Consider the following 27,573-nt stretch of genomic DNA (forward strand, 5'->3'; position numbering starts at 1 on the left):
GCTTCTGTTTTGGGCCAGGAGGCTGCAGATTTAGCACTCGCAGACAACCCTGTGCCCGGCTCCTGCGGAGGCTCCACCACCTGCCCTCAAAAAATGGTAGAAGAGCCCTCGGTGGCCACTTTGGGGTGTGATGCTTGTCCATACAAAGCAATTTTGGGGTGTTCTGACCCCAAATCCTCTCCCCACCCCCCCCTCCTCCCCAGCAGCGCCCAGAGGCTGCGGTGATGGGCGCCGGCTGCATCCTCTCCGGTCGGGGTGGCTTGGGCAGCAGAGGGCAGCAAGCCACCGAGCACCCAAGGGACCTGGTGGCTCTGCCACCCCCAGGGGGTGGCCCCAAAGGGTTGGGCTGCTGTTTGGGCGGCCCCGGGGCCGCTCCCGTTTAAAGGCTGGTGGGGGCGGTGCGCGGGCGGCAGAGCGGTGGTGTTGGGTTGGGGCTGCTGGAGCTGCTCGCTGCAGAGGTAGGCTGGGTGTTTTGGGGGAAAGCAGGGCTGGGAGGTGTCCTAGGACTTGGAGGTGCCCGGTGGGGGCTCTCTGTGTGTCCTCCCTACCCCAAAAAATAGCCTAAAGGAAGGGGGGTTGTGCTTGGCTCTGCTGGTAACGTCTCTCTGCTCGGACCCCCCTGCTCTCTCCAGGTGCAAAGATGGGGTTCTTCACGTTCATCAAGGTCATGATGATCCTCTTCAACCTGGCCATATTTGTAAGTGCCCCGGCTGTCCCCACCCGGGGACACCCACGCTCGGCGGTCCCTCCAGGCTGGGCTGTGGGGCTGGGGAGCACCCTGAGCCTTGGGGTTGTGGGGTCTCTTGTTCCTGTGGCGTGCCCAAAGCCCTCGGTGGGGGGGAATGGGGGACGGTGGCTGTGCATCGAACCGACAAGTCCCTCCCTGTGCCTGGTGGGGTGCTGGGTGCCCCAGGGTCCCACCTGCTGGGCTCCCCCTGTCTGTGAGGGGAGCAGCAGCGAGCTGTGGCTTGGGTCTGGGGGTGTCTGGGGCTGGGGGAGAGGCTGAGCGCGGTGGATGGCGCTGCTGGGGCAGGATGGCAGCTTCCCCAGGGGCTGGTGGCTTCCACCTGCCTCCCCTTGCTGCCTCTTGGGCTTGGGTTGGGTTGGTAGCTTGAGGGCAGACAGGGTGGGCTGGGGGGGGACAGCTGAAGCTGCCTGCAAAACACACCTGGCTGGGGAGAATCAAGAAACTGAGATCCTCCAAAACCCACCACGGAGCGATATGGCTGTTATTTTACCCCTGCTTTTCCCCGAGCACCCTATTTAACGTGTCTCTCTCCTCCCAGCTCGGTGGCGGGGCCCTCCTGGGTGTCGGCATCTGGGCCACGGTGGACGGGCAGTCCTTCCTGAAGATATTTGGGACGCTTTCGTCGAGCGTCCTGCAGGTCGTGAACGTCAGCTACTTCCTCATCGTCATCGGTGCCATCTTGGTGATCATCGGCTTCCTTGGGTGCTATGGTGCCCAGAAGGAGAGCAAATGTCTCCTGATGATGGTAAGGACGGGCCCGGGCCGAGCCAGGCTTTATCCAGCGGGGTCTCTGGTGGGGGAGGCCTGAGGGACGGGCCTCTCCGTGGAGGTGTCCTCCTCGGGTGTCCCCATGTTGTGGAGGGCTGGGTGGGCCTTGGAAAAGCAGGGCTGAACACTGGAGTACAACCCCATGCAGATGTGGGGTTGGAGGGAGCCCAAAATTGTGCTGCCTCTGCCTTGGAGCAGGGTTGGTGGCAACTAGACATGGCTTGAACCAGCGTGAGGGTCCTGCTGGCCCTTGGGGAGCAGGTGGGTACTGGGGGGCTGTGGGCACTGGCTGTCGTTCTGACCTCCCTCCCCTTGCTGCATCCCAGTTCTTCTCTGTGGTGTTGATCATCTTCATTGCCGAAATCGCTGCTGCCGTGGTGGTTCTGGTCTACACGAGTCTTGTGAGTGGCTTAGCAGGGTTGTGGGCTGGGATATGTTGGGACATGTTGGATCTCCTTGAGAAAATGGGGGGGCCAGGGGGCAGCCTGTGCGCTGGGAGGACCCAGAGAACCAAGCATTATCACACAGGTTTTGCCCACCGCTTGCTTCTCAACATCTTAGTCTTGTACCAGCCAAGGCAGGACTCCTCTGGTGGCAGGAGCCACGCAGGAGAGGCAATCCCGAGCGAACCCAAGCACTTATTATGCACCAGGGAGCTCCCCTGGGGAGGAAGGCAGTGACCTCCGCCCCACGCGTGTCGCCTTGTTGGAGGCAGGAGAAGTCAACCACAGGGCAGGCACCATTCCTGGCTGCCCTGGCCGGGCTGCTTATTGACTGAGTCACCACCAACAGTGGCCTTGGGGCCAAAATGCTGCGGTTGGTGAGGCTGCCAGACTGCCTCAGGTCAAAGGGACACGGCGTGACGTGTTCCTGGCCCTGCTTGGCCTGCGTGGCCTCTTCCCCGTGGGTTTGGGACCGGTACGGGCACTGGGGGCCCTTGACTCTGTGGTGCTCACCGGGACGGTCTCTGATGGTGTTTCTCGGCCTCTCCCCGCAGGCAGAGACGTTTCTGACAGCTGTGGTGACTCCCATCCTGAAGGAGAAGTACGGGGCTGATGATGATTTCACACGCATATGGAATGCCACCATGACGGAGGTGTGCTGAGCCCTGGGCTTCCCCATGGGTCGGGGTCGGGATGCTCCCAGCACGGGCTTGGTGGTGCCCTTGGGTGGGACAGAAGGGTGGGGACGTGGCCCCAGCCCCGGATCCCCAAGCTGTGCTGTGGGGCCGTGACTACCTCACAGGTTTCCAGGTGGCTGGGATCCAGAGGTCCTGAGGTGGGGTGAGAGCTGCTGGAGCGAGGTCCTGCTCCAGGAAGCTGCTAGGCTGAGCTGGCTGACCTCTTCCAGGGGGGCAAGGAGGGTCCAGACCATGTTTCCTCCAGGAGGGAGTGTGTGGTGGGGACATGGGCACAGGGAGACCTGTAGGATGCTCTCACCACCCCTCTCTCTCCCTTAGGTCAACTGCTGTGGCCTGAATAACTATACAGACTTTGAAAACTCCCCGTGGCATATGCAGCACAAAACCTACCCCCCTCCCTGCTGCGATGACAAGTACCCATGCAACGAATCTCTCGCGGCAGCAAGTCACGTCAAGGTATGAACACGCACGCGGCTCCTGCCTTCCAGCAGCACCCGATTTTGGGCTGCGTCCTGGCATGGGGAGGGGGGCCCGGCCTTTACCCCCAGCCTGAGCTCTGGGCACAGCAATCCTCTGGGTGCTGAGTCCCTGTGGAGCTGTGGTGGCTTTGACTTGTCCCCAGTGGCCTGCTGGGGAGGAACAAAGCTCCTTCCATTGCCCGGTCCCAAATTCCCCCATTTCCCCACCCCGTGGAGATGTGGGGCTTTGGCCTGAGGGGTGGCTGAGTTGTCTCCCCCAACCATCTCTGTGGCCGTGTAGCTCTGGGCTGGAGCCCCGATGTTCCTCCTGGGGGAAATGCCCCCTGGCTGGGGGGATCACGGCTCCATGCCCGTCCTCACCTGCCTGGCTGCTCCCGCAGGGTTGTTTTGGCCAGATTTTGGAAGACATCAAGACGAACGCAGATGTGGTGGGCGGCGTGGCAGCCGGCATTGCCGCCTTGGAGGTGAGTGCCCGAGAGGGTTGGGGTCAGCTAGGGGTACCGAGGGACTGGTGCAGCCCCCATGGACCACCACCTGCCCCAGGGTGGCTACTGAGCCTTCCTCCCCGGGCACACCCTCCTCTTCCTCCCTGCATGTGCCAGGCGGGGGCTGTCACCTGGCTGCCTCTGTGCCGGGGGGGGACACCCGTGGGTCTGACTCGCCTCTTGCCCCACAGATCGCGGCCATGGCTGTCTCCATGTACCTGTACTGCCACCTGGACCAGAAGTGACCCCCGGCAGCAGCAGGAAGCCGTGCCCCCCCCCCTCCGTGTGCCGGGGTGCTCCTGACGGCCGCACCACTCTCTGGGCCTGATGCCGTCCGGTGCACTGTGACCTTAGAGCTGTTTTGATCTACTGAGCTGGGATCTGTAGAATTTATATGTATATTTTTGTACTGATATGGCGTAATGCATCTGTACATAGAGTTTTTTTTTTTTTTGTTGTTGTTTTTTTTTTTTAGGGGGGGAGGGGGGAAGCCGCCCAGTCTGTTTTGCTGATGCCAGCAGGAGATATGGCCCAGGCAACGATCAGGGTTGCTGAGCAGGCAGCGGCCCTGCCCTGACCAACCCTTGTGGTTCTTTCCCCGTGCTGCCACCTCCCTGTCCCTGGCCTTACTTTGCTGACTGGGGACAGGGCTGTGTCCCTGACCGGCGTGGTGATGGCTGCACCCCCAAACTGGGGTCCCTGTGCTGGTCCCATGGGGTCACTGCCCCTGGCGTGGAGCACAGCCCTGTAGGTCCCTGCTGTGATTTCAGTGTGAAAACCCTCTTCTTAATGTAAAGAAAAATACAATTATATATATATTTTTTGTCTTGGATGAAAGCTGTTTTCTGCTGTCTTCTTCAATAAATCTGTGTACCTGCAGCCCCTGCTGTGCAGGGGGGGCTGCCCACACCTCTTGCCCTGCCCTTTGTTGAAACCCTTTCCTGCTCTGACCAGCACCTTGCTGGGGAAGCAGGATGGGAGCTGCTGGGGTTTTACCCGTGTCTGTGTCCCAGCCCTGTTCCTGGGGGCTGAGCCCCTGGGGGAGGAGGGCTCTGGTGACCCCAAAAGAGGGGCAGCTCTGTCTCTTCCAAACCCCAGCCCTGCCCGGGGCTGTCACAGGGAAAGCAAAGCCCCAGAACTGGGCTTTTATTCTGTTTTCCACCCTCATCCCGTGGGGCTTTGACCCCATCCCCGGGCTGTGCGTGCCATCAACAAGCCCTGCTGTGGGAGCAGGCACGTGGCAGCAGGGCGGGCACGGGACCCGCTCCCCACCCCAGGTGACTCAGCTGGGAAAAGGCTGCCAGAAACACGCTGCTGCCAGGTGGGTGCTGGTCCCAGCCTCGCCACAAACCAGCAACCTCGGGGGTGACGTCAGGAGGGGTTTATTCCCTGTTTTCCCTTCCCAAAGGTGTGGGAGCCACCCGGACCTTGGCACTGCCCCAGCCCTTCGAGAGGTGCCAGCATCACCCCTCAGCACGGGTTCCTGCGGGCGATGCTGGTGGTTTTGGTGGCTCTGGGGTGGTGTGGCTTGCAGACACTGCATTTGAGTTTTGCAGATGTCATCCCACAACACAGAAGAGCCCCGATTTCCCTTTGTTTTGTCCCCCCTTTCAGCCAAACCCATTTAAATCAGCTACCCAACCTGTGCAGACACCCACAGGCATGCTTGGGGTGCCTGTTCCCAAAGGCAGCTTGGGGACCCCATCCCCAGCTGGAGGTCTGGGCCCCTTAATTTGGGGTTTCCTGGCAGGGATGAGGCCAGGCCAGCAAACAGGGCTGGGGGCTGACAAAGCCCTGGGTGCCTCTTGGTGCATTTCCCTGCCGCATGGAGGGAAACTGAGGCACGTAGTGAAACCCGGGGTTGCAAGCCCTGTCACTGCCATTGCAGGGATGGAGGTGCAGGTCCGACCAAAGGTCTGTCCTGCCCTACATCCTGCCCCTAGTTCCTGGAAAACATGGGGCAAGGAGACGTGTGGGATTTCTGCCAGTAACCCTTGTCCTGCTGCCTGCTAGTGTGGGAGCCCTGGCACCAATAGAAGTCCCCGCAGCCTTAGATTTGCCTGCTTCCATAAATACTGATCAACTCCACCAGCAGCACCCAGCCCCTGCCAGCTGTGACATCAGTGACCGAGCCCCAAATCCTTGTGCACACGTAACACGAGCAGAAACTTCCTTATTGCCCTGCTTCGGTGCCCTTGGGTTCGAGGTCCTGCAGCTGGTGGAGTAAACAAGTGTGCCTGGGCTGCTCATGCTTGGGAAGGGGGCTGGAGCTCACCAAGGCTGGGGCTGGGTTATTTTCACCCCCAGGGCACCCTGAGGTGGGTGCTGAGCACCCTTCAAGATCCTGGGAGGTTCATGGGGTTCATTCACCACCAGCATCACGTGCCCCAGGGCAGGCTGCCAAGGCAAAACCCAGCCTGGCAGTAGGAAAATGAGTTTTCCTCTCCCTCTTTTTAATTGCCTTCGGTGGGGGACAGTGACAGTCATCAGAAGGCTGAATTGCGGCTGTTACGGTTCCTGCCGATAAAGGGTGTGAATGGCAAACAAAGCGAACCCATCCAGCATCCCTGCACGAGGAAGTTCCCTCCCGCTGCGCCCGAGCAGCCTGGCCAGGATGTTCCTGGAGAGGAGAGGACGGCCTCAAAGAGCACGGGTGTTCCCCGGGGGAGAAGCGGGGTAGCGCACGCTTTCACCTGCCAGCCTTCCTCCCCATCCCCTTCCTCCTCCTCCCCACCCCAAGACACCCACCCGGGGCCACCGAAGCTGCGGCAGGGGCGGGTGCTTTCAGGCAGCTCCATGCCCTGATTTATTACGGTCGGGCTATCGGAGGCAACGGTGGTGGAAGGGATAATTGAATCGTGGCACGCTGGGGCTGGTATCAAACCCGGCAAGTTAATCATTAACGCTGCGCTGGGCAGGATACGGCGTAATGACCATCACGGCAACAATCCGGGGCGCCCAGCCGAGGATTAAATTGCTGCTGGGCTTCGTTGCGCGTGGGGACGGGAAGTGGCAGCCCCACTCGGGGACTCCCCATCGCCTGGGGACAGATCGCTGCCACAGGGACCAAAAAAAGCCCCTTCCTGGGAGCAGGTTGGGTCAGGCACGTCTTTAAATATCTATAGGGTGCCAAAAATCGTGGATCTGGGGTGCGGGCAGTTGGGTGCAGCACCACTGCCTCCCTCGCAGGGATGGGGACGGGGACGGGGACAGGGTCAGTGCGCCCCAGGTGCTGGCATCCCTCCAGCACGGAGACGCCTCCATCAGGGAGGACCAGGACAGGCATCCCCAAGGACGTCAGGAGGATGTTTCCCTAATTTCATGGAGCACAGAGGGTCACGGGCAGGGGCAGCCTGGACCACGATGTCCAGCGTGGGGACTGCACCCTGCCCCGGCACCCGTGGGCAGCGCAATCCCTGCTGAACAAACAAAATGCAAAAAGGAAAAAGCCCCGAGAAATTATGCAAAAATTACCCCTTCCCCCCCCCAGCAAGTTCTTGAAAGGTCGGGTTTCATGCCAAGGCTATTTTGCTTTTGTTTAATTATCAGCCAGCTCCCGGGACGCGGAGCAGCCGGGACAGGTTCTCCTTTGTGAGGCTGCACAAAGGCAGCGGGGCTGGGCTGCAGGGGGGGGGGACAGGCGAGACCTGGGAACTGGTGACTTGGGCAGCGGGTGCAGGAGCTGGGGCTGCGGGGGGCCGAGCTGTGGGAACAGGCACGTCCCTGCCTCGCTGCTATAAATACAGCTGCCTGCACCATCAGAGGACACCCCCAGGTCCTCAGGGTTCGCTGGGTCACCGACAGAGCTCTGTGACCCTCCAGGAGGGTGGCAGGAGCCTGGTAGCCAGCCCTGAGCCCCCAGACCCCCCTGGGTTTTGCTGGTCCCATGGACAGGCGGTGGCATTGTCCCGGAGGAGGTTCTGGCCTCCACCAGAGGTGGATGCAAACTGGGGAAGTGATGTCCCTCTCTGCCACCCCGCTAAATAAAGCCCTAAGGACATGGGGCTGGGGGAAAGCCTCTGCCCAGGGGGCTGCCCGTTCCCCAAAGGCTGCCCCAGGAGGGCTGGGAGGCGATGGGGACGAGGCCCGGCCTCGCCATGGGTGGAACAGGAGGCAGCCGGTGTGCGGAGCTGGTCTGGGCTGGTCTGTGCTGGTGGCTGCTGCCCGCCCGTCCCATTCGGGTCCTGCATCTGCAGCCACCTCCGTGCCCTGCTCGTCCCCATGGCCAGGCACATCCCCAGCCCTCGTGGGCTCCCTGCCCCACGGGGATGGGAGCCGGGAGGCTCGGGAGGCCCCTGCAGCAGCAGCTCCTCGCACCGGGCTGGCCCAGAGGCTGTTTTCTCATGGCCCTGCTCGGTTTGGCTTCACCCCTGTGCGCACCCAGCCTGTGGGGAGGAGCGAAGGGGAATGCAAACGCCACCAGGAGTTGTTTTTCGTGGTTGGTCCCTCCTGTCCTGCCCTGTCCCCCCCTGCTTTTGTTTTGTTGCCACCAACAGACTCAGGTTGGCAGCTCAGGCAGCGGCTGGCTCGTGGCAGCAGCCCCCTGTCCCTTCCAGTGGCTTCCCTGCGCTGTGACCTTGGGCAGGGGGTAGGTGAAAAAAAGCCCCCCTATCCCAGGATCCCGTTTTTTTATCCCAGGATCCCATTTCCCCAGGAAAAAAAAAAAAAAAAAAAAAAAAATCCAATGAAGTGACCCAGAATCTTTGCCCCAGGGGCTGGCTGCCCTCGGCCCCCCACCCAAAGGAAAGCAGCGGGGGGCACAGCAGCAGGGAGGGCAGTGGCAGAAGGTGCCAGCGGGGAACAAGGGGGCTCATCACGCCCAGCGGCAGTCCGTGGTCACAGTTTGTGCCGGTTATTAAACTGCAGATAGCGACGATAGAGCTTCAGGAGAGAACAGGGAGCCGCCAGGGCTCGGAGGACCTCTGCTGGCACCGCTGCTGCAGGGCAGGCTCCTGGAGGTTGACCCAGAAGACAACCGGCCACGGGAGCCACCAACCCTCCCTGGGCAGGCTGTTCCTTGGGAAGCACACATCCAAAGCAGGATATTTGGGCCAAAAGGCCCCAGGTGTGGGCTTCCAGCTGTGGCAGAGAGCTGCAGGCGTTCCCTTCTGCCTCCATCGGTCGCTGCGGCCCCGAGGACAGGTCTGCCCCTTCCATGCAGGTGGCCCCACAAGGCGCACACAGCCCCAGATGAAACACCCGAGGCCCAACAGCTGTGCAATGTTTATTCTTGAAAAAATAATTCGATTCAGAAAGCCCTGGGGATGCCCTCACCCCCAGCCCAACCACAGCTGCCAAAGGGGAGCCTCGCGTGAGGAAGGGGGACGGAGGGAGAGGAGCACCCAGCACACCCAGCAGCCCGTCGCACGCAGAGGGAAGGGGCGAGGAGCTCGGAGCTCCTGAGAGCTGCAGTGCCCTGGGCCCTGCAGGACAGGGAGCAGCACGCAGGGCAGAGAGCTCACGTGGAGCCATTCCCTGCCTGCGGGACCAGCATCTCCCAGCCTCAGGCTGAGTCCTGCCAGCCAAGCAGGGACGGGGGCGGGTGGTTAAAGGGAAAAGGGGCCTTGGGAACCGAGCTGCACAGGGGAGAGACACTGAGGTTTCTCCAAAGCAGTGCCAGGGAGCAAGTGGCTTTCCCACTGAGGAAGCAAAGTCCCTTCCCCAGAGCATGTAATGGACCTGTTTCTATTAAACAAAATTAATAATAATAATAATAAAAAGCCCAGCCACATCCACCACCCGTAGGCTGCCCCCCCAGAGCACCTGGGAAGGGCAGTGCTGGGGGTGGCAGAGCAAGGAAGGGGTCAGCCGGAGCCCCGGGGCCGGTACCGCAAAGTCTCAAGGGTGCCACCCTGCACCCTCAGGACACTTGTGCCACCTTCTGTTCCTCTCCTGCGTCTGTCCTGGCTCAGGCAGTGCATGCACAGCTGCCCTGTGCCCTCTGGCGTTGGGGCTGGCACGGGTCACAGGCCCCGGAGACAGGCTAGAGCTGTGCTGTGCCCACACAAGGACCGTTTTGGGTAGAGAGGAGCAGATTTGCTGGGCTCACCATTATTTTCCTACCCTGGGCAAGGAAGGAGGAGGTGAACAGAGGATGGCGCCAGGGGACCAAGACAGAAGCCTTCCAGGTCTGCCTCCTTGCAGGCTGAGGGCTGCTGGCTCTCCACGCTACTTTCCTGCTACCTTCCCCCAAGCAATAAATAAATAAGTTACTGTAGTGTAGACCCCAGCGGGCGCTGGGGTGTGTGCTCCCAGGGGGCCCTGGCACTCAGTTCACAGTGAGAAAACAAGGGGGACGAGCCCCTGGCCCACAGGGTGCTGTACCCCAGGGCCCAGCCCTCGCACCCCCTCCCTGTGAGCGCAGGGAAGGGGCTGAGCAGCAAATCCAGCTGCTGGCACAGCAGGCGAGCCCGAGCGTCCCTGCACAAGGGTGGGGACTGGGGCAGAGAAGTGATCTCCTGCCTCGTGGATGAGACAGGGAGGTGCACGGAGCAGGGGACTAGGGCTGGCCCTAGTGAGGGGAGGGGTGTTAGTACCAAGGGGCTGGGGAGGGGGCCTGGGGTCCATCCTAAGGCACAGGAAGGGGGACAGGGACCCCCTCCCTCTCCCTCTGCAGAGAGGACGTACCATGCCAGGAGAACCAGGCTGCCCCTCCTGGATCTGCTCGCAGCTTCCCTGCTAGCATCGTACCACAGTAAGGGGGGATTCAGGGGAACAACTCCTCCTCCCCGTCCTCAGCGAGAGCTGGGGGTGCGTGACAGGGAGGAGGCAGGGTACAGTACCCCAGGCAAGGACCACACCACGCCGCAGCATTTCCTCTCTCCAGCTGCTGGAGAGCCCAGGTCCATCCTGCCTCTGCAGCCAGGGCAGTCCCCCCTCACTGCTCCCATCTTGCTCTGCAAGGCACTTTCACCCCCAATCCTACAGCTTGGGGGGCAGAGCTGCTCCCCAGTGAGGAGGTGGGTGAGGGAGGGCTGAGCTGCAGTGCAGAGCGTGGTCCTCCTCCGTCCGCAGTCACCTCCGGCTCCCAGAAGTGCAGGGAAAGGAAAGGGGCACCCAACTGTCCTCGTGCTGGGGACAGGGTGCCCCCGTGTTCAGCTCCTCCTCAGCATTCCCTTCTGCCCCCATAATTCGCTGTGGCCCAGGCAGGGAGGTGTCCAACCCAGTCTTCAAGGTGCAACCGTTGTGCAGGAGAAAGCAGCTGGAAGATCCCTTCTTCACCACCGTGCTCACTGCTGGGCAAGAGTTAATAAATAACTCCAGTCGGAGGGCTGCAGCGCTTGTACGAGTGTGCTGCCTTCTGGAATCTAGGAGCAAAAACGGGAGCAGAGGTGTTCCTAAAGGCCTCCTGCAGCCCCCAGGTGAGCACTGCCTTCCTCCAACCTTGCCCAGCCAGGGGCAATGGGAGCAGCATTAGTAAAGAGTATGTGTTAAAAAATGTTCCTGGGACGATGGGGGTGGCATGTCTACAGGGAAGGACCCTGCCCCTGCGTGAGGGAGAGGCAGACCGTGACAGGGGGCTGGAGGCAGCCCAAGATCTCGTTCTGCAGCCTGAAATGGGAGTCCATGTCCAGCCACCAGCCTCCAAGAGCTGCTGCTAACTCAGTCTCTGCACTGTGGGGGTCTCCGTCCTCTCCTGGCCCCCCTCACTCCCCAGCTGCCAGCCTCACGTCTGCTCTGCTGCAGCAACTGCTGGCACTGCCACTGCCCCCTCCTCCTTTGCAGGGGGCTCCATGTAGATCGGCACCACTGACGAGGGTTTCTTGGACCTGCGGGTGAGAAGGCTGGATGGGAGCTGGCACCAGGAGCACCAGGAGCTCCCAAAGAGTGAGCTGAGACAGAAGCAGATGACACTGTCCTGGGCAGGAGACTGTCCAGGGGGAACTACCCAGGTTGCTGTGTCCCCAGTACTCACGAATAGGGGGAGGCTGGGACCCCCACGACGAGGAAGTGGTTTTTCTTGCGGAAGAGCCGCCACAGCCCCTTGTGGTTCCCACGGACATCCAGGTCCCAAATGTGGAGGCACTAGGGTGGAGGGGAGGGAAGAAGAAGCATCAGTGCCTGGGGACAGATACAACACTCAGGTGTGTCCCCCAGCAAGGAAAGAGCCACCACCCTGCCCTCACCAAGGGGCAGCAAGGAGGGAAGGCCAGCTTGGTCACAGCAATACACCTCCACCCATCAGTGAGAGAAGGTGGGGATCCTGCTTCAGGACAGAGGGCTTGGCCAGCACACCCAGCTGAGCAAAGAAAACTTCCAGACAAGCTTGGCCCCGGCCTCCCACACAGGGAGGTCATAAGATTCATCCCCAACAAGCCAAGCATCTGCCTAAAAACAACCCAGTGTCTTCTGTAAACATCAAGAGCTTAAACATCACCCAAGGGCAGCATAAATCCATTTTCTGAGCTGAGTCCATGTCATGGGCAAAAAAAAAATAATAAAATAATCAAGAAAAACAGCCAGGTGTTCTCTAGCAATGCCAAGATCAGCGCAGGGGGGAGGATGTCCTATACCACGGCCTCACCTTGGCGAGCTGAGTCCAGGTGGTGAAGTCTGCTTCCTGCTCCATCTTGATGAACATGACATAGACCTTGCCCTCCGTGTCAGGCACAAAGGAGTCCTCACAGGGATTCTTGCTGTGGTCCAAGACTTCAGCCTCACTGCAGAAACAGAATGGGGAGTGAGAAGGCAACCTACTTCCTCCCTGTTCCACTGCAGGGTGCTACACACAGGCAGTGGCTGGGGCCACCTCCTCCCTTTCTTCTGTCCTACTTTGTCCACCTAGGGTGCTCCGTGGACTCCCACCCTCCCTGCAGGCACTTACCCCAGGAGCCGATGAATTTCAGTCTCATAGGCATCTTTTCTCAAGCTGTTTGAAGAAGAGAGAGCAGAGATCAAGGCAGAGTCAGATAGTTTGATAAGCAAGGATCATCCCAAGATGATCCAAATTAAAGATTACCCCAGTGTAATATTAAAAGGCGGTCTGGAGACAATGGATGGAGAAGAGGGACTGCCACACATCCTAGCAGGACGTGGTAGCAAAAATGTGACCTTTCAATGTTTGCTAGGCCAGCTTTGAACTGCCTCCACTAACGCATCCATGTCTTTGGGAGAAAATAAACAACAAAAACAAAACCCACGCAGGGATGGTTGCATACACCTCAAGAGGTCTAAGCTTTAAGCCAAGCATGAAAGACCAGGCACCTTATCAGTAAAAGGGAGGATTAGGGAGAGGTGTCTGTCTCTCACTGTGGCTGGAGTCTCACAAAGAAGAATGAGGGTGCTTTATGCCCAGGCTGCTTCTGGGCTCCCTGGAACATGGGTTAGCTGAACACAACCTCACAAAAAACACTGCAAGGATTCATCCAGAGGTGCCAATGTGCTGCGACTAGAGGTGATCGATGGTTGCTGTGCCAGAAGAGAAACATCGCCAGCACAAGCAGACAGGATCACCTCATGCAACTGTTTCATCCAGACCTTTTTCTGACCAGTACTCACCTCTCCACATTTTTAAGCTGGACATTCGGAACCGTGTTGAACTTGTGCTTTTTGAAATAGGCTTCCTGGTAAAAAGAGAGAGAGGATGGAAAGAAAAAAGGGTTCAGTCGGGAGTCAGCTGTACTTGGATGTCACCTCAAGCACACCTACTGCTACCTGGAGAGGCCACTGGGGTCAGAGCTCAGCACCAGGATAGGGCCTGGCAGAGGTCACTCACGTGGAAGTAGCCGTTCATGTTGAGCCCCACGATGCCAAAGTGGTAGGAGCGTGAGATGTCGGGGATGATGCACTCCCGGCCCTTCCGCTGCTCAGGCATCCGCATCCACATGTCCCAGTCCCAGAGCTGGGGAAGGGAAACTCCTGCTTACACTCACGTTTGGGGATATCACTCAATAAAATGGCTGTCCTGGGACCCTTCTGGCTGCCCTCACAAGCTCCAGTCCCCACAGCCCAGCTTGCTGGGGCTGTTCCAGCCAGGTCTGACTGGTTACATGGTCCTCAAGTTAGTGCCTATCCCAAATCCATCCTGCTTGGGCATCCTTCCCAGGGGAAGCTCAGGAAGAGCCAGGGTCCCTCCAAGAGCTGTACCCACAGGGATGAAATCATGATCACGGACTGCTAATGTGCAAAGATGTGGGTGCAGAAGACAAAAGCCCCTCGAGTATACTCACCTTCTCTGGGGTTGGCCACTTTGGCTCCAGCTCATCCTTGTACAGGCTCTTCCGGAGCACCCAGCCCAGGCCTGGCATGGTCTCCACACGGTACAGGAGCGAGGGGTCTTCAGCCGTGTGCTCGTAGCCCTGTGACATTATGGGGAGCAGTCAGCACCCTGAATGCGCCCCTACCCCTCCAAAAACAGGAGACAACTTGCCCCACAGAGACACCCAGCATGGGAAGAAGGGGTCTGACACTGGGAAGCACAGGGCAGGGAAAGGATGGAAATTTCAGGGGCACTTCTGAACAGTCCAGGGCTGGGGAGATACACCCAGGCTGATGGTGCTGTGGGAACCCCACTTTACAGACAGCACTCAGCCCCCAGACTTGGGAACAACAAAGGGCACAGCTGTCCCTGCTTCACCATCTCCCCACAACCCACCTGGTCGTTCCATGCTGAGATGCAGTACAGGCTCTCGTCCTCCTCCAGTAGGTATATTGACTGGCTCAGAAAGCTGAGGAAAGAGTTGCCCGGTCCATGGTCAGACATCCTTCCCACAGACAAACCGAGGAAAATTCTCCACCAGGGAGTGAGCCATCCCCTGCTGCTGGGAATGTTTAACCCATCTCTTGGGCTGAGGTGGCTGATGTTGGCTTAAGTGCTTGTGCAAAACAAGACAGTGGCTCAAAAATAAACAAAACAAACAAAAAAGGACAAAATCTACAAAATCCCAGATGCTGAAGTCACTCTGCACTGAGTCCTAGGGACAGTGAATTCAACAACCAGTCTCAGTGCATGCAGAGCTCAGCTACAGTTGTTGGCTAGGGACTGGTTAGCCCCAGACAGGTGAGCTACATCACAGCAGCGATCTGGCCTCTCCAGAGGCAGCCACAGAGCTCCAGTGAAATGCCCCTGAACAGAATCTCAGTGACCCACAGCTTTACCTGAAGAAGTCAACAGAAATATCAAGATCTTCCTCCAGAACCACAGCAAATTTGGCGTCCTGTAGGGCAAAGTGAGATATCAGAAGGACGGAGAGGACCAGGACATAACAGAGACACCAATCAGCATCCCCAGTTGTGCTGCTCCCCGCCCCACAGGACCAATTCCAGCTCCTGTGAGGGAGGATATCACAGATGCCACTCTCCCAGGGCAGCTCTGTGCTGCCTCACTCCCAAAGGTGAGCAGCTAGACAGGGCCCAGGCAGAGGTCTCACTTACTGGGAACAGGTTGAAGGTTGCAGTCAGGCTGGCTTTGTAGTGCTGCAAGAACAGACACATCATTGCTTGTGTTAGCATCAGCTCCTGGACCACAGGGAGAGGCAGCCTGGCACAGATGTGTGGCTAAGCCTGCCTCCCTCAAATACTATCCCAAGAAAAAACTCCCCTGGGGGCTGGGAAGGGTCTCTCACCTGGGAAACTCTGGCATTTTTGATGCTGATGGGAGTGTGCTGGATTCCTGAGAGGCCAAACAGCTCCACAACATCCATTGGCTCCTGCAATGGGAATGCAGAGAGCCTTCAAATGTGTGGGGTTAGACACATTCCCCTCACCCTCTGCCAGTGTCAGCTCCCTGAAACAACAGCAGCATGCCAATCTCCTCTGTGTAGTTGTCCTGGCTGCAAATGAGGCTCCAACTGCTGCTGTGCTAAAGACCCCACTGCAAGGAACTCACCAAACCATCTCGACCTTTCAGCTCCTAAATTTCACTAACCCCTGCCACAAATTTCTGTTAGACCCGCTATTTTAAACACCCAAACTTACACCCAAAGGTGTATCTAAAAGGCCCCAAGTTTCCAGTCTCCCATGGACAGTGCAGATATAAAACAGGTATGTGCAGGAACACCTTGTACCTGCTCAGTATCAAGACCACAACCAACTCCACTTCCTCCTGCAGTTCCCAAGGACTCTCTGTCCAAGCACATTCTCACTGGGGTCAGAAGTAATCTGTATTTGGGCTGAAATACCTCTGCTCCTGGAAGGCCCCACCAAAACCTTCTCCATCTTCCTGGTATCCACCATGGCAGCAGAGGGATACTGCTCCAGTTGCCATGGCAATGGTTACTGCTATCTTTAACCACTCTGATGCACTGCAGTAGCAGCGTGCACAAACACACCAGCTGCCCCAGCCCCACAGCCTGGGGAGAACTGCCCTGCGCAACTGGGAGCTCATCCCTGAGAACTGGGAGCACGTCCTGCTACACAGAGCCAGGGTTTGCAGTGGGACTCTCAAGTGGTTTCAAGGTTGAGCTGATGGGAAAGTCTTTGCACTCTCAAGAAACAGCTCTCCTCTACCAAGCCACAGCTTTCAGTGGCTTTTTATCCAAACCACTGTTCTCACAGCCTTGTGAAAACAGACTTCTTTTAGGGTTCCATGCCTCCAGACTTTGCAAAGAAGCAGATGACCCTCACCGATAGCAGAAGGGTGACGGGGCTCATAGCCTGCCACCCACTAAGGACTAGGGCAGCACCACATCCCCTTGGTTGGGGGACCAAGGACCTGTTTACAGGGACCCCAGGAGTGTTCTCACCTCGTAGTACCCATCAATGAAGACCGTGATCATCCGAGGATTGACGCCCTGAGCCGACAGCAAGGAGCGCAGCATCCTGGGGAGAAACCAAGGGGCCTGAGCACAGCACAGTCCCAGTGGGTCCAGGCCACTCCGCGCAGGGGTATGGATTCCTTGGGGTGGGGAAAGGGGGCAAGGTGAGGGAATAGGACACAGGACCCAAAGGCTCTCCCCTTTCCCATGGCCAAGTACCCTGGGATCTGCCCCAGAAGCTATGCCCATGTTGTTTGAGCAGCAAGAGGGCTTAACCATGCCTGACCTCGTGGTGAAGAGCAGACAAGTCATGCTCCCTGGAGTGGTTTGGTTACCTGTACAGGTAGTTGGGGCGGTTCCCTGCAATAACAGCTACAGGCACGTCGAAGACTTTGTTGTCTTTAAGCTGGAAGAGAAAACGTGTGTGAGTGCTGCTGGGTGAGGCTGTGCCACCGACAGCAGGTCCAAGAGGCAGGGACCTGCCGTTAAACCCAGCACCAGCCACCCAGGGTATGGTCTGCTCAACGCTGCTGGAGACCCTGTCAGCTTCTTCCCTTCATCCCATCTCAGATCCTGCTCCCAAATCCCAGCCTGGAGACTTTTGTTCAAAGCTGTCAGCACTGTACTAAGGACAGCCCCCTCCCCAGCATGACCTGACCCCAGTATCTTCTTTTTACATTGCCAGGGGCTAAGGGCTTGCCCAAGGGCAGTCATCACCACTCAGCTGCTGTGTAGGAACATAGCTCTACATCTGAGCTGCATGTGGTCCCGTTTAGCCCTCCCTCCTGGAGCCTTCCTGATACTCTGCCCCATACTCACAGGATCAGGGTTGAACTCAATGGGTGTGGGGTCTTTGCAGCTGCAGACGCTGCCGTAACCTTCCACTTTGCTGCAGAACCTCCTCCGGCGGCGGTTCAGCTCCGTGTCAGGCCAGTGGCACTCAGCATCTGCAGGCACCAAGGAGAAAAAAGGATTCCTCACCCCACAGCCTCTCCTCGTGTACTCCAGGCTGCCACACGGATGGCTTGCCCTGGACTCAGCTATCACCAAGCCAGTGCTTGCTGCCATGAACAAGCATCACTGCAGGATACTGCATGTAACCACAGGAGCCATTTGGAAACCATTCCCACCGCATGGCCTCTCTGAGGCAGCAACAGGCCTTGTTTGAGGCCAAGTCATAAAAGACTGGATCAGGCCTAGTTTGGAGAGGTGACAAGTGGCCAGAAAATGTACCAGGCCCTCACCCTCACCTTTCTCTATGACCACACCTGGATAGCCATAGAAGCAGGTAGAAGGAAAGCTGGTGCCATTATAAGTTACCACCCCATCTCAAACAGCCTTCAAGCCATTCTGAGATGTTGCTAACACGCCCATGGCTCTGACTTGCAAACACCAAGATCCGTGTGCAGACGTTCTCCAGAGACACCCAGCACCCCAGAGCAGATTTTATTTCCCTACCTTCCACAGATGTCAGATGGACTTCTGTCTTCAGCAGCACAGGGTCACCCCACGTCGAGAGGGCAGGTGACTTGGCGTGCTTCTCCCCGTACACTTCCCCTGGAGCAGGGACACTGGGTCAGGACAGTCTCGAAGAGCCAATCCCAACCGTGTCAAGGCCTGAGCAGAGCTGCAGCTCAGGGTGGTGACTTAGCATCCTGCCCTTGGCCTTTGGGGAGTTGCTAAAGGGACATGCTCTGCCTCCATCCCCTCCCTGACCCCCAGAAATGGAACTGCCTACTCTCTGTGACTTGTTGGCTGCTCATACAGCATTTTGGGGATGGGTTGGGTTTGTACTCACCTATGAAAGAGCTATGAACACTCTCCTGGCTAAGTGCTAACCTCTCTTACCTCCCTTCTTCCCCACAAACGTCCACATGTCTCTCCAGCTCAGGAATGGTGCAACTTGGCTCCCCAGGCTTTTCAGGACATTCTTGGCTGTGTCCTTGAGGTGAAAGGAGCCTTCATCCTGGAAGGAAACACAACCCTGCAGCTGAGGTCTGCCTACCAGAAGAGTCCCCCACAAATACACCAAAGAGATACAGGGCCCACTCCTACCCTTGAACCAGCTGAGCCAGAGAAATTCAAAAGCAGGTTCCCAAGATCTCCACACCACAAAACCTGCTGGTTGTTTCACCACGACCTACGGGCAGGTCAGAGGACTCAGATTCCTGTTTCCTTGAGACCACACTGTTCTCAAGCAGGGACAGTGTCTACCAACACTTCATGCATCTGAACCTGCTGCCTTGAAGCACGGTGGTGCTCACAGAGCAGCCCAGAGCCAGCACAGTCCAATCCCCCTCAACAGCCTGGAACTGGCACAGAACACCACCCAGAAAGGTCCCACTACATCCTTATATTTCTTCACATCCATTCTCCACCTTGTTTACATCTGCAAGTTCTGATACACTCTCTTTTGGCCTCCAGCCTTACTGGGCTCACAGCAGTAACCAGGGAGAGTGAGAGAACGAGGGAGGTGGTCCAACCAGGGAGACACAGCACAGCTGGGAATGTGACATTTAGCTCTGGGAACGCCCAGTGACATTCAAGAGTCCAGCTTGAGGGCGTCCTGATTCGAGGTGACATTTTCTTCTGACACTCATGTCACCTACCTTAATGGTGAAGATCAGGATTCGGCCCCGGGCAACCATATTGAGGAAGAGTACCATGGCTTCGTCTTCATGAGGAGAGTAGGTGTCAAAGACCCTCTTGGCCATCACGTGGCCCTGTTGGCATTCAAACACATATACATCTTAAATTTTACATAATCAGGACAGGTGGGAACATGGAAATCTGCCCTGGAAGTCTCAGATCCAGAGCAACACAAGTTCAATTTTTGGTACGCCAAGGAGCAAGTCCCCAGGCAAACTCGGCCTTCTTGCAGCACACGAAGTGCTGAGGGGCAGCTTCAGTCAACCCCTTGACTCCTCTTCTTCCTGCTCCCCAGTGACATCCCTGTTTTGATTCAAATTTCTCTCAGTCTGTACTGCCTAGGAAACCAGTCAAAGCCTTCCTCTGAGGCAAGCACAAGAGAAACACCGTGTTGTACTCTGGCATCTGGAGGCAAACTAGTATTCAGAGACCTCTCTCCTGACTGCCCATCTCCTCACACGCCCAACAGTTAGACAGGAAGGGCACATACAGCTCAGGGAGAAAGTCACATGCAGGGATGCTTTACCGTAGCCTGGTTTAGGACGATGACGTGGATCCCTCTTCCCTGCTCACGAGCCTCATCTTCCAGGACCTGCAGGTGGAGAAGCAGTGAGAACCAGAAGTCAGCTCCCCTTATTTCCTGCCCCTTCAGCACAGCACAGCAGGAACCCCAAACAAAGGGCAGGTCTCTCTCTGTGACTTCTGGTCAGTCACGGAAGTGCTCTCACTGCCTGGGGTCACAGTGTCACCCGTTCAGCCCCATCCTTCCCCTTCTCACAGACAGAGCCCGTCACTTACCGTCGTTCCATCCACAGCCACGTAGACCTTTGACCTGCTGGAGTACACCTCGACATCCAAGACCTTCTTGTTGCTCACAGGGTGCCTTGGGACCTCCACGTTCAGCATCTCATCATCTACAGGGGAAGAAAGCCCAGGCTCAACCAGCCCAAGCACCTCTGGCTTGTCCCTGCTCCACCTTAGCCCAGCCAAACCCCCAGGCACCCCGGCCCACCAAGCCATGGGTCAGAATCTAAAGGGAAAGCAAGTGAAGGAAAACCAGTGGAGCAACAGGTCTGACCCCATGCAGACCTCCGCAGCCAAAAGTGTTGAAGCCCTCAGTAGACTGACCAGGAATGCAAACATACTGGTCTATTTTTTGTTAAACCCACAGGCACAGACCGGCCTTTTATGCTGTAGCTGGCCACAAGTTTCCCCAGACTTTAGGAATTACTTCCTGCCCCTCACCATAATCCTGTGCAGACTCCTCTTCCTCCTCATAAGCAGCTCTCCGCGTGTCCAAGATCAGTTTGATGTTCACGATCACAGTTACAAGCAGGAAGAGGACAGCTCCTGTCTGCAATGCAGGATGCTTTGTGTTAGCAACTTGTAATGATCCCAAGAGCAGGCCACCTCCCTGGCAGATCTGCAGGGCATCCCAAGGAGATCTGCCAAGGGATCTTCAGTACCATTGCCCCCTTTCTTCTTTTTCAGACACAGAGTAAAGCAGAAACTATCCCACACCCAAAGGACCTTTTTTGAGACAGGAAGACTTGGACCACGAACAGCCAGAGGTGGGAAATGATCAGCCTGCAGGTGGAAGCTGCAAGATCCCACGAGGACGGCCACAGAGTTGCAGCGCTGCCTGGGATGCAGGACAGCCTGGGTTTGAAAGCAAGGCCTCAGCTGACACCATCACACCTAACACTGCCACAGAGCTGCCAGCAGTGCCTGCCTGACTGATTGGGCCTGATCCCAAGGACCCCAAGCAGTCTCCTTCCCCAAGGAGCCCTCGTGAGCCTTCGTTCCCCCAGGCAAACACAAAACCTTCCCCCTCTCCTTCCTTCAATCACTGACTGCCAAATTTCACCAGGCTCCGCTCACTGTGGGAACAGCTCCTTTTGTGCAGCCCATGGGCAAACCCTCCCCGTCCTTATACCCCCAGACGTCCCCTGGGATGGCAGCTCAGCTACAGATTAGCAGTTATGGTACAGGTGAGCAGGCCTGTGGCTTTCCTAGACACTAGCTGCCTCTGGGGCACAAGATCCCGTTCCTCAGTCCTATTTTTTGTCTGCCTGTTGTACCTTATACCAGGCTTGGTTTGCAAATCACCTGGCAGGAATGGTTTCCTGCTGTGGGCAGAGCCCTACTGCACTCAGTACACGTACAGAGCCAGGAGGGAAGGAATCAGTCGAGTCACGTTTTTTGCGAAGACTCTACCAAAGAAGGCTGAACAGCTGTATCTTCTGCCACAGCCACTTAATGGTCCATTCACAGCTGGAAGGAGCTGTTAGATGTAGCAGACCCCTCCATGCAAGAGGACAAAACCACTGTGGTGGATTTTCTAGGAACGGATTTGGCTTCCCCAGCATGCTAGCTCACCCAGGACTCCTGTCAGACCCCCCTCCACCCATGCAGCTGCCCCGTGAGCCTGTAAACCCTGCAGATTAACCTCCCTAATCCACCACAGGCCTGCGGGCGACTCACCTGGCACAGCTTCCTCAGCGCCCGCTGGTTCATGAGCTTGTACTTCCAGGCCAAGTACCAGCTCCGCTTCTTGTGGGGCTTGATGACGGCGTTGGGCTTCCACTCCTCCATAGTCACGGGGGCAGAGACAAGGGTCAGGATGCGCTTGCCTCCCCTCGCAGGTCCATCGGGGCTCCCTGCAGGGAAGGGGTGGGCACAGGTTGAGGTTCAAACCCCTTCTGCAGCAAAACCAGCGCCTGTCAGCTGTGGGTGAGCAAGCAAACACAGCCAGGAGCTGTGCCAGACCTCCTCACCCACCTCATAAACCACCTGAATGCGAAGCAAGGAGAAACCCCCTGGCCCCAGAGGCTCCTGAGGGCCCTGCCCCGAGCCAGCCCCCCCCGGCGCTGAGGGGCGGCGGCCCCAACCCCTCCTGGTGCTGCTGGAGAGCCCCCAACGCCCCCGGTGCTGTGGTGAGCAGGCCCAAGGCCCGGCCGAGGCCTCCCCGGGGAGGCCCGGAGGAGGCCGCAGGAGGCGTGCGGTGGGCCCAGGCCTCCCGGGGCCGGTTGCGGGGTTCGTGAAGACAGCACAAGGCCCTGTTCCGGCGCGGGACCGCGTCCCGGCGCTACTCACGGCGAGCCGGGAGCCGGGCCCGCTCCGCGCCCTGCTGGGCGCCGCCACTGCCCCCTCAGCACCGGCGGGGCCGCGCCGCTTCCGGCGCCGCAGAGCGCCGCGAGACGAGGGGGCGTGGCCTCGCGTAGCCCCGCCCACCGCACCCACGAGGGGCGTGGTCTGGCGACCGGAAGGCGTGGCTTCGGCGGTGGGGGCGTGGCTTATGCGGAGGGGAGAACGCTGGCGGGGCTGCGGCGGAGGGGGGCGTGGCTTGCGGAAAGACGGGCGTGGTTTGTGGGAAGGGGGCGTGGCTTGCAACGGAGGGGGCGTGGCCTCGGTGACAGCGCCGCCCGGTGCCGCCGCCCGGTGCCGCCCGGTGCCGGCCGCATGGAGGGCGGCGGGGAGGCGCTGCCCGCGGACCTGCGGGAGCTGACCGGCAAGCTGGGCCGCCGGCCGCCCGCCGGGCTGCTGCGGGGGCTGCGGGCCGAGCCCCTCCCGGTGCCGCTCCCGGTGCTCCCGGTGCCCGTTCGCGGTGCCCGCCCGCCGCTCGCCGACCGCCTCCGCGCGCTCCGCTTGGAGCTGGTGAGTGCCGGCACCGGCGGGCGGAGGGGAGCGCGGGGCGGGGGAGCTGCGGGCTACCGGGCTGCGGTGCTGCTGAGCCCGCCCCGGTTGCCCAGGGGGTGGCCGCGGGCACGGGCCGGTCCTCGGCACCTCCCCGCCGGCACCGGGAGGAGCCGCTGGGCTCGGGGAGCGGGGCGGGGTTGGGCGGCGGGGGCGCTCCCACGCACGGGAGCGGCGTTTCCATAGGGAAAGGGAGCCCCCGGCACCGGCTGCACCGGCCGTACCGGCGGTTCAGTCCCGCCAGCAGAGCGGCGGCGAGGCCTGGGAGGCCGACCCGGGCGGCCCCGGTGCCCCTTGACTGCGTGGTTGTACTCTGAGCCGGGGGGGAAGGTCCAGAGCCCGGCTGCTGGGTAGAGGAGGAGGAGGAGAAGGAGGAGGAGGAGGAGGAGGAGGAGGAGGATGAAGGCCACCTCAACGCCCGCGACACCCCTCAGGGCCCCGATTTGGGCCGTATTTTATAATCCCCGGCTCTCAGCAGCGACCTGGGGGCTTTTCCTGCCCATCCCCACCCCACGCAGCGGGGCCGGCAGCGTGGCCCCAAACCGGGGGGCAGGCAGGGTCGGGGGGGGTCAGCGGGGTCATGGCCCCCTGCCCCGTCCCCATCATCGCCCCCAGCCCCCGGGCAGGACCCGAAACGCCCCCCCGTGGGCACAGCACCACGCGTGGCTCCCAGCCGCAGCCGTGCTGGGAGGAGAGGCTTGCCTGGCGTGGGCGGTGTGGGGAGGAAGCAGCGAATTCCCACATTTTCCCGACCCGAAGAGGATGTTTTATCCTCAGGGGCATGATCCTGCTTGTGGGAGTGAGGGGAGAGGCTTTGGGGTGGGGGAGCGCATCCTGCCCTGGTGCTGGGCTGCCCTTTAATGCCCTTGGGGATGGAGGGGACAGGGCAGAGGTGGTGCTTGTCAGGGCGGAAATCCTAATTCCAGCCTTGTCCCCAGACCTTTTGGCTGATTTCCTCCCATTACCCCAAATCTGTCAGCCCTGAGGGGAGAAAACACCAACACGTGGGTGCTGGGCAGGGACGAAGGGCCGTGACCCTACTGGGTCGGGCTGTGCTGGGGTCGCTGCTCGCTTTTGGGAGGGGACATTTCAGGAGGATGTGGGGGCACAGCGTGCTGGGGGAAACCGAGGCACATCCCAGAGCAGGGAGTCCTGTGTCCCCCAGTCCCGTGCCACGCACTGGGCACCGCGGTCACCTTGCTCCTCGCTGGCTGCTGCTGCCACTTGCAGGGACAGGGGCATAAGGGGCAGCTGGCTTCTTGTAGGATCCCCGTGTCCTTCCACGCTGCCCTCACCTGGATGCTTATAGGGGTGCAGGGGCTGGTCTGAAATCGCAGCAGATCAGCCAAGGACACCGAATCTGGGGAGCATCCCTCATCGGGATCCCATCCCTTAAAGAGGGGTGGCTTCTGACCTCAGGGCCCCGCTCCCCCCTCGCCTCCCCGCCCGCCGCAGCTGGATGTGGTGGAGAAAAATGCAATTTCTCCTTGTCCGGCGCGTCCTCTGTGCCAAGGCCAGATGCTTTCGGAGCGTGCGGAAAAGTCCGTCGGAGGCGGTTTGTGAAATAACTTGCCTAGAAAGGAAGTTTCTGCAGCTCACAGCTGGCTCCTGCCCCAGTCTGGGCTGGCTGCAGCTCTCTCATCCCTTCATGATTTATTTATTTATTTTTAAATCCAGCCTGATGGGCCTGTGGAGGGGCAGGGGGGTGGTGTCGGGTCCCTATAAGCGTTTGCCCTTTTTCTTTGCATCCTCTGAGCTGTGAGCCATCACGTGCCGAAACCTCTGTCTGGAGCTTTCCCAGGCTCCCCCCGGCGGCTTTGTCCCGGTGCCAGCCGTGGGACCGGAGATGGGGCTCCCCAGAGACCTGCAGGGCACGCTCAGGGCAGCTTTTCCCTCGGCTGAGGATGTAGCTGTGTCTCACCAGCTCCCAGACCTCCAGCGGGGATTTGCCTTTGGAGATGCTGTGCCCACATTATCCCAGCTCGCAGCTCCCCTCGCACCGGCTGCCCCTACCTGGCTCGCCGTGGTTTTCTCTCCCTCTCCCCCGCCCCCTCTGCCTTTTTATTCCCTTTCCTGGCAAAATATTTCCTCCCCGTGCAGGGGAAATCCAGTGGCTTTCGGCGGTGAGTATCATACGGCCAGGAATGTCTTGGCACGCCGGGCTTCCCGTTAGGAAACCAGATGTTCCTGCAGGAGCTGCAGCTCTGCGGACAGCTTCCCCCGGCCCCATATCCCCATGGACATAGGTGATAGGGACCCCATATCCCCAGGGATGGGGATGGCCGTGTGAGTGCCATAAGCTGTTGATCCTTGATGATGGGGTCCCCATGTCTCGGACAGGACCACGGGGGTGGAATTTGGGGCTGTAGGTCTCTGGGGGCCGGGGATGGAGGGGGGCGAAGCGCACCGTGCCCCCGCTGAGCCGTGCTCTCCATATCCCCTTCACCCAGGCCTACCTGCGGGCGGTGGACGTGAAGATCCTGCAGCAGCTGGTGCTGGTGAACGAGGGCATCGAGGCGGTGAAATGGCTGCTGGAGGAGCGGAGCGCGCTGCCCAGCCGCGGCAGCAGCCTGGCCAGCAGCCAATACAGCCTGGCGGGCAGCCAGGCGGCCTCGCGGCGGGGCAGCTGGGACAGCCTGCAGGACCCCCCCCTGGACAGCATCTCGGTCGGCAGCTACCTGGACACGCTGGCTGACGACATGGACGAGTACTCCCAAAACGCCGCCGAGCCTCCCGCGAGAGCCCTGGGTAGGGCCGAGCAGGACTGGGGCAGGATGGATCCCGAGAGGGGTCTTGGGAAGCCGGAGAAGGGCAAAGCGGAGCACGAGTGGCCCCCCGCAGACCTTGCCCCGGACCAGCAGCGGTTTGCCCAGGAGCTCCAGGTGGCCAACGGCTACTTGGGCAAGCAGCCCGGCTCTTTGGAACCGGGCAAAGACCCCAAAGTGCCAGCGGGGGCCGGGGAAAGGATGGGGAAGGGGAACCTGAGCGGGAAGGCTCGGAAAGCTGAGGCCGACTCGGAGAACTGCAAACTCACCAGCAAACTGCACGCGGAGTACGACACCCACTGGCGCTGGCTCCAGTCCCAGGACGACGTGACGTTCTTGTAGCCCCTCTGCTGACCTTCATGCCCTGGCCTGGCTCCCCTCATCACCTGCTCTGCTTCATTCAGCCCTGCTTGGGAGCGTGGTTTGGCTGGGAGGGAGGTCAGGGCAGTTGGGTCGTGTCCCCTTGTCCCTCGGAGTCCCCTGACAGCGAACGCAGCTCAGAGGGGCTGGGGGCGGGCTGCCCACCCCGCGGGCAGTTTGTGGGAGAGGCAGGGCGAGGTGGGTCCCCCTAAATTTAATCCTTTGCTCTGGTGTGAGCTGAACACCCCCGTTGGGTGTGCTTGTCTCCATCGCCCTCTTCAAGGCCAGCATCCCTCAAGGGTAGGTCTGACCTGGAGGACCTGGGGCCGCAGCCCGCGGTCGATGCCAAAATCCCCTTCCCTGGCGGGGCAGGTGGTTTCGGTGCCCTGCAACGTGGTGGGGTGGGCACCGTGGCTGCTTCATGGGCTGCTCGGTGCCCTGGGGAGGAGGGATTTTGGCACAAATCTCCCTTCCCCACGTGCCTGCAGAAGGGCAAAGCAAAGTGGGAGTTTCCCAATGTGCTTCGAGGCTCCTCCACCAGCATGGATTTGCAGTGACCCTGCCCTAGGGATGTCTTCTGTGCCCTGTGAGCCTTGGCTTCTTCCTGTGCCTGCCACCACCCGCCCGCTATGCCCCCCAGCACCCCGGCTTGCAGAGCATGGCTTGTGCTGGAGCTGTGCTGCCTCGGGCAGGGTCAGCTCCCTCCAACAGATGATGCGGGGAAGGACCTCGGCATCCCACAGCTTCAGGTGGTGGGGGAACGAGCCTGGAAGCTCTTGGCCCCAGCTGGGTGCTGTGACAGCCGCCTGCTTGCCTCGGCGCAGGTTTTCCCCTCCATCTGTGAGCTAAATCCTGTCTCTGTCCGTGTTGGGGTGGTGGGAATTGGTTCAATGCCTCCCGAAACCGCTGGGAAGCCAAGAGAGAGGGAAGGCCTTTCCAGAACAAAGACCTTTCTCATGGCTTCCTGCGGAGCCACCGCGGTCCCTGGCTTTTCCTTGAGCTCTGCATGCTGTGAACCCGCTGGGGGTCCCTGGGGGGGAACCTGAAGTCCTCCAGCATTGCTGAAACTGCTGTCGACAAAAATATCTGGCTTAATAAATGGTTGCGTTTCTCCAAGGCCATGCTGTTGGTGCTTTGGGGAGCTCGCAGAGGTGTTGGGGGGGAGGCTCCTACCCCTGCTGGGAATGCCCTGGGGCCAGCTTCCCTGTCCCTGCTACCCACAGCCCCCAAACTTGGATATCCCCCAAAATCCAGACCTTGGAGATGGAGGGGGGGATGTCCCAACACGTCCCAAACCTCCCTGGGGTATTGTCCCCCCGGGGGATGTCTGCCTTGCTGCCAGGTGGGTGTCTGGGGGCTGCAGAGTGCCCGTGGGTGGGTGCAGGCTCTGTCACGGGGCGGTTTGGCGCTGGGACCCGGCAGGAAAACAAGCAGATAAAGCAGCCGGGCTGGAGCTGAGCCAGTGCCAGAAAACACCCACCTCTGGTGTAACACCACCAGCGAGCCAATTCCTTCTTTTTAGATACACACAGAGATTAGGCTGCCTTAACGAGGCAGTAAAACGCTTTAATAACTAGCATGGAGAGCTGTTAAAAAGTCCCCTGGGCTTTCCCCTCCCTGCGTGCCCCCCAGAGAGCCTGTCCCCTAAGCTCTGAGGCCATTTAATAATTGATATCGACCCTTGCACCCAGGGAGGGAAGAGCCTGGAGCTGGGTCCCACGGTCGGAGGCGTGGCATCCAGCATGGCCATGGTCTGGGGAGGTGGTGAAAGGGGGCTGGGGGGGGGG

The 27,573-nt window shown here is 59.5% G+C and overlaps 3 protein-coding genes across 3 annotated transcripts; 2 read left to right on the forward strand and 1 right to left on the reverse strand.

Annotated features, from left to right (window-relative positions):
* Nucleotides 1-346: 346 nt before the first annotated feature.
* Nucleotides 347-4,500, forward strand: TSPAN1 (tetraspanin 1). The gene is made up of 8 exons (XM_035332525.1): nucleotides 347-458; nucleotides 633-697; nucleotides 1,287-1,493; nucleotides 1,843-1,917; nucleotides 2,514-2,612; nucleotides 2,976-3,113; nucleotides 3,517-3,600; nucleotides 3,813-4,500. Exons 2-8 carry the CDS (start codon nucleotides 641-643, stop codon nucleotides 3,864-3,866), a joined length of 714 nt encoding a protein of 237 aa, XP_035188416.1. The 5' UTR covers nucleotides 347-458; nucleotides 633-640; the 3' UTR covers nucleotides 3,867-4,500.
* A 6,485-nt stretch (nucleotides 4,501-10,985) lies between these two features.
* On the reverse strand, nucleotides 10,986-21,601 carry POMGNT1 (protein O-linked mannose N-acetylglucosaminyltransferase 1 (beta 1,2-)). Its single transcript, XM_035332519.1, has 21 exons — nucleotides 21,450-21,601; nucleotides 20,211-20,319; nucleotides 19,764-19,879; nucleotides 19,492-19,557; nucleotides 18,926-19,039; nucleotides 18,165-18,282; nucleotides 17,775-17,873; nucleotides 17,136-17,263; nucleotides 16,652-16,722; nucleotides 16,305-16,380; nucleotides 15,186-15,269; nucleotides 14,995-15,036; nucleotides 14,719-14,777; nucleotides 14,216-14,288; nucleotides 13,791-13,919; nucleotides 13,337-13,462; nucleotides 13,120-13,184; nucleotides 12,446-12,490; nucleotides 12,146-12,281; nucleotides 11,537-11,646; nucleotides 10,986-11,390 (listed from the first exon to the last, which is right to left on the reverse strand). Exons 1-21 carry the CDS (start codon nucleotides 21,558-21,560, stop codon nucleotides 11,288-11,290), a joined length of 1,980 nt encoding a protein of 659 aa, XP_035188410.1. The 5' UTR covers nucleotides 21,561-21,601; the 3' UTR covers nucleotides 10,986-11,287.
* A 752-nt stretch (nucleotides 21,602-22,353) lies between these two features.
* LURAP1 (leucine rich adaptor protein 1) lies at nucleotides 22,354-26,903 on the forward strand. Its single transcript, XM_035333477.1, has 2 exons — nucleotides 22,354-22,622; nucleotides 25,112-26,903. Exons 1-2 carry the CDS (start codon nucleotides 22,428-22,430, stop codon nucleotides 25,766-25,768), a joined length of 852 nt encoding a protein of 283 aa, XP_035189368.1. The 5' UTR covers nucleotides 22,354-22,427; the 3' UTR covers nucleotides 25,769-26,903.
* Nucleotides 26,904-27,573: the final 670 nt, after the last annotated feature.

The sequence above is a fragment of the Oxyura jamaicensis genome, chromosome 8 (assembly GCF_011077185.1).
Source record: "Oxyura jamaicensis isolate SHBP4307 breed ruddy duck chromosome 8, BPBGC_Ojam_1.0, whole genome shotgun sequence".
Taxonomy (NCBI): Eukaryota; Metazoa; Chordata; class Aves; order Anseriformes; family Anatidae; genus Oxyura; species Oxyura jamaicensis.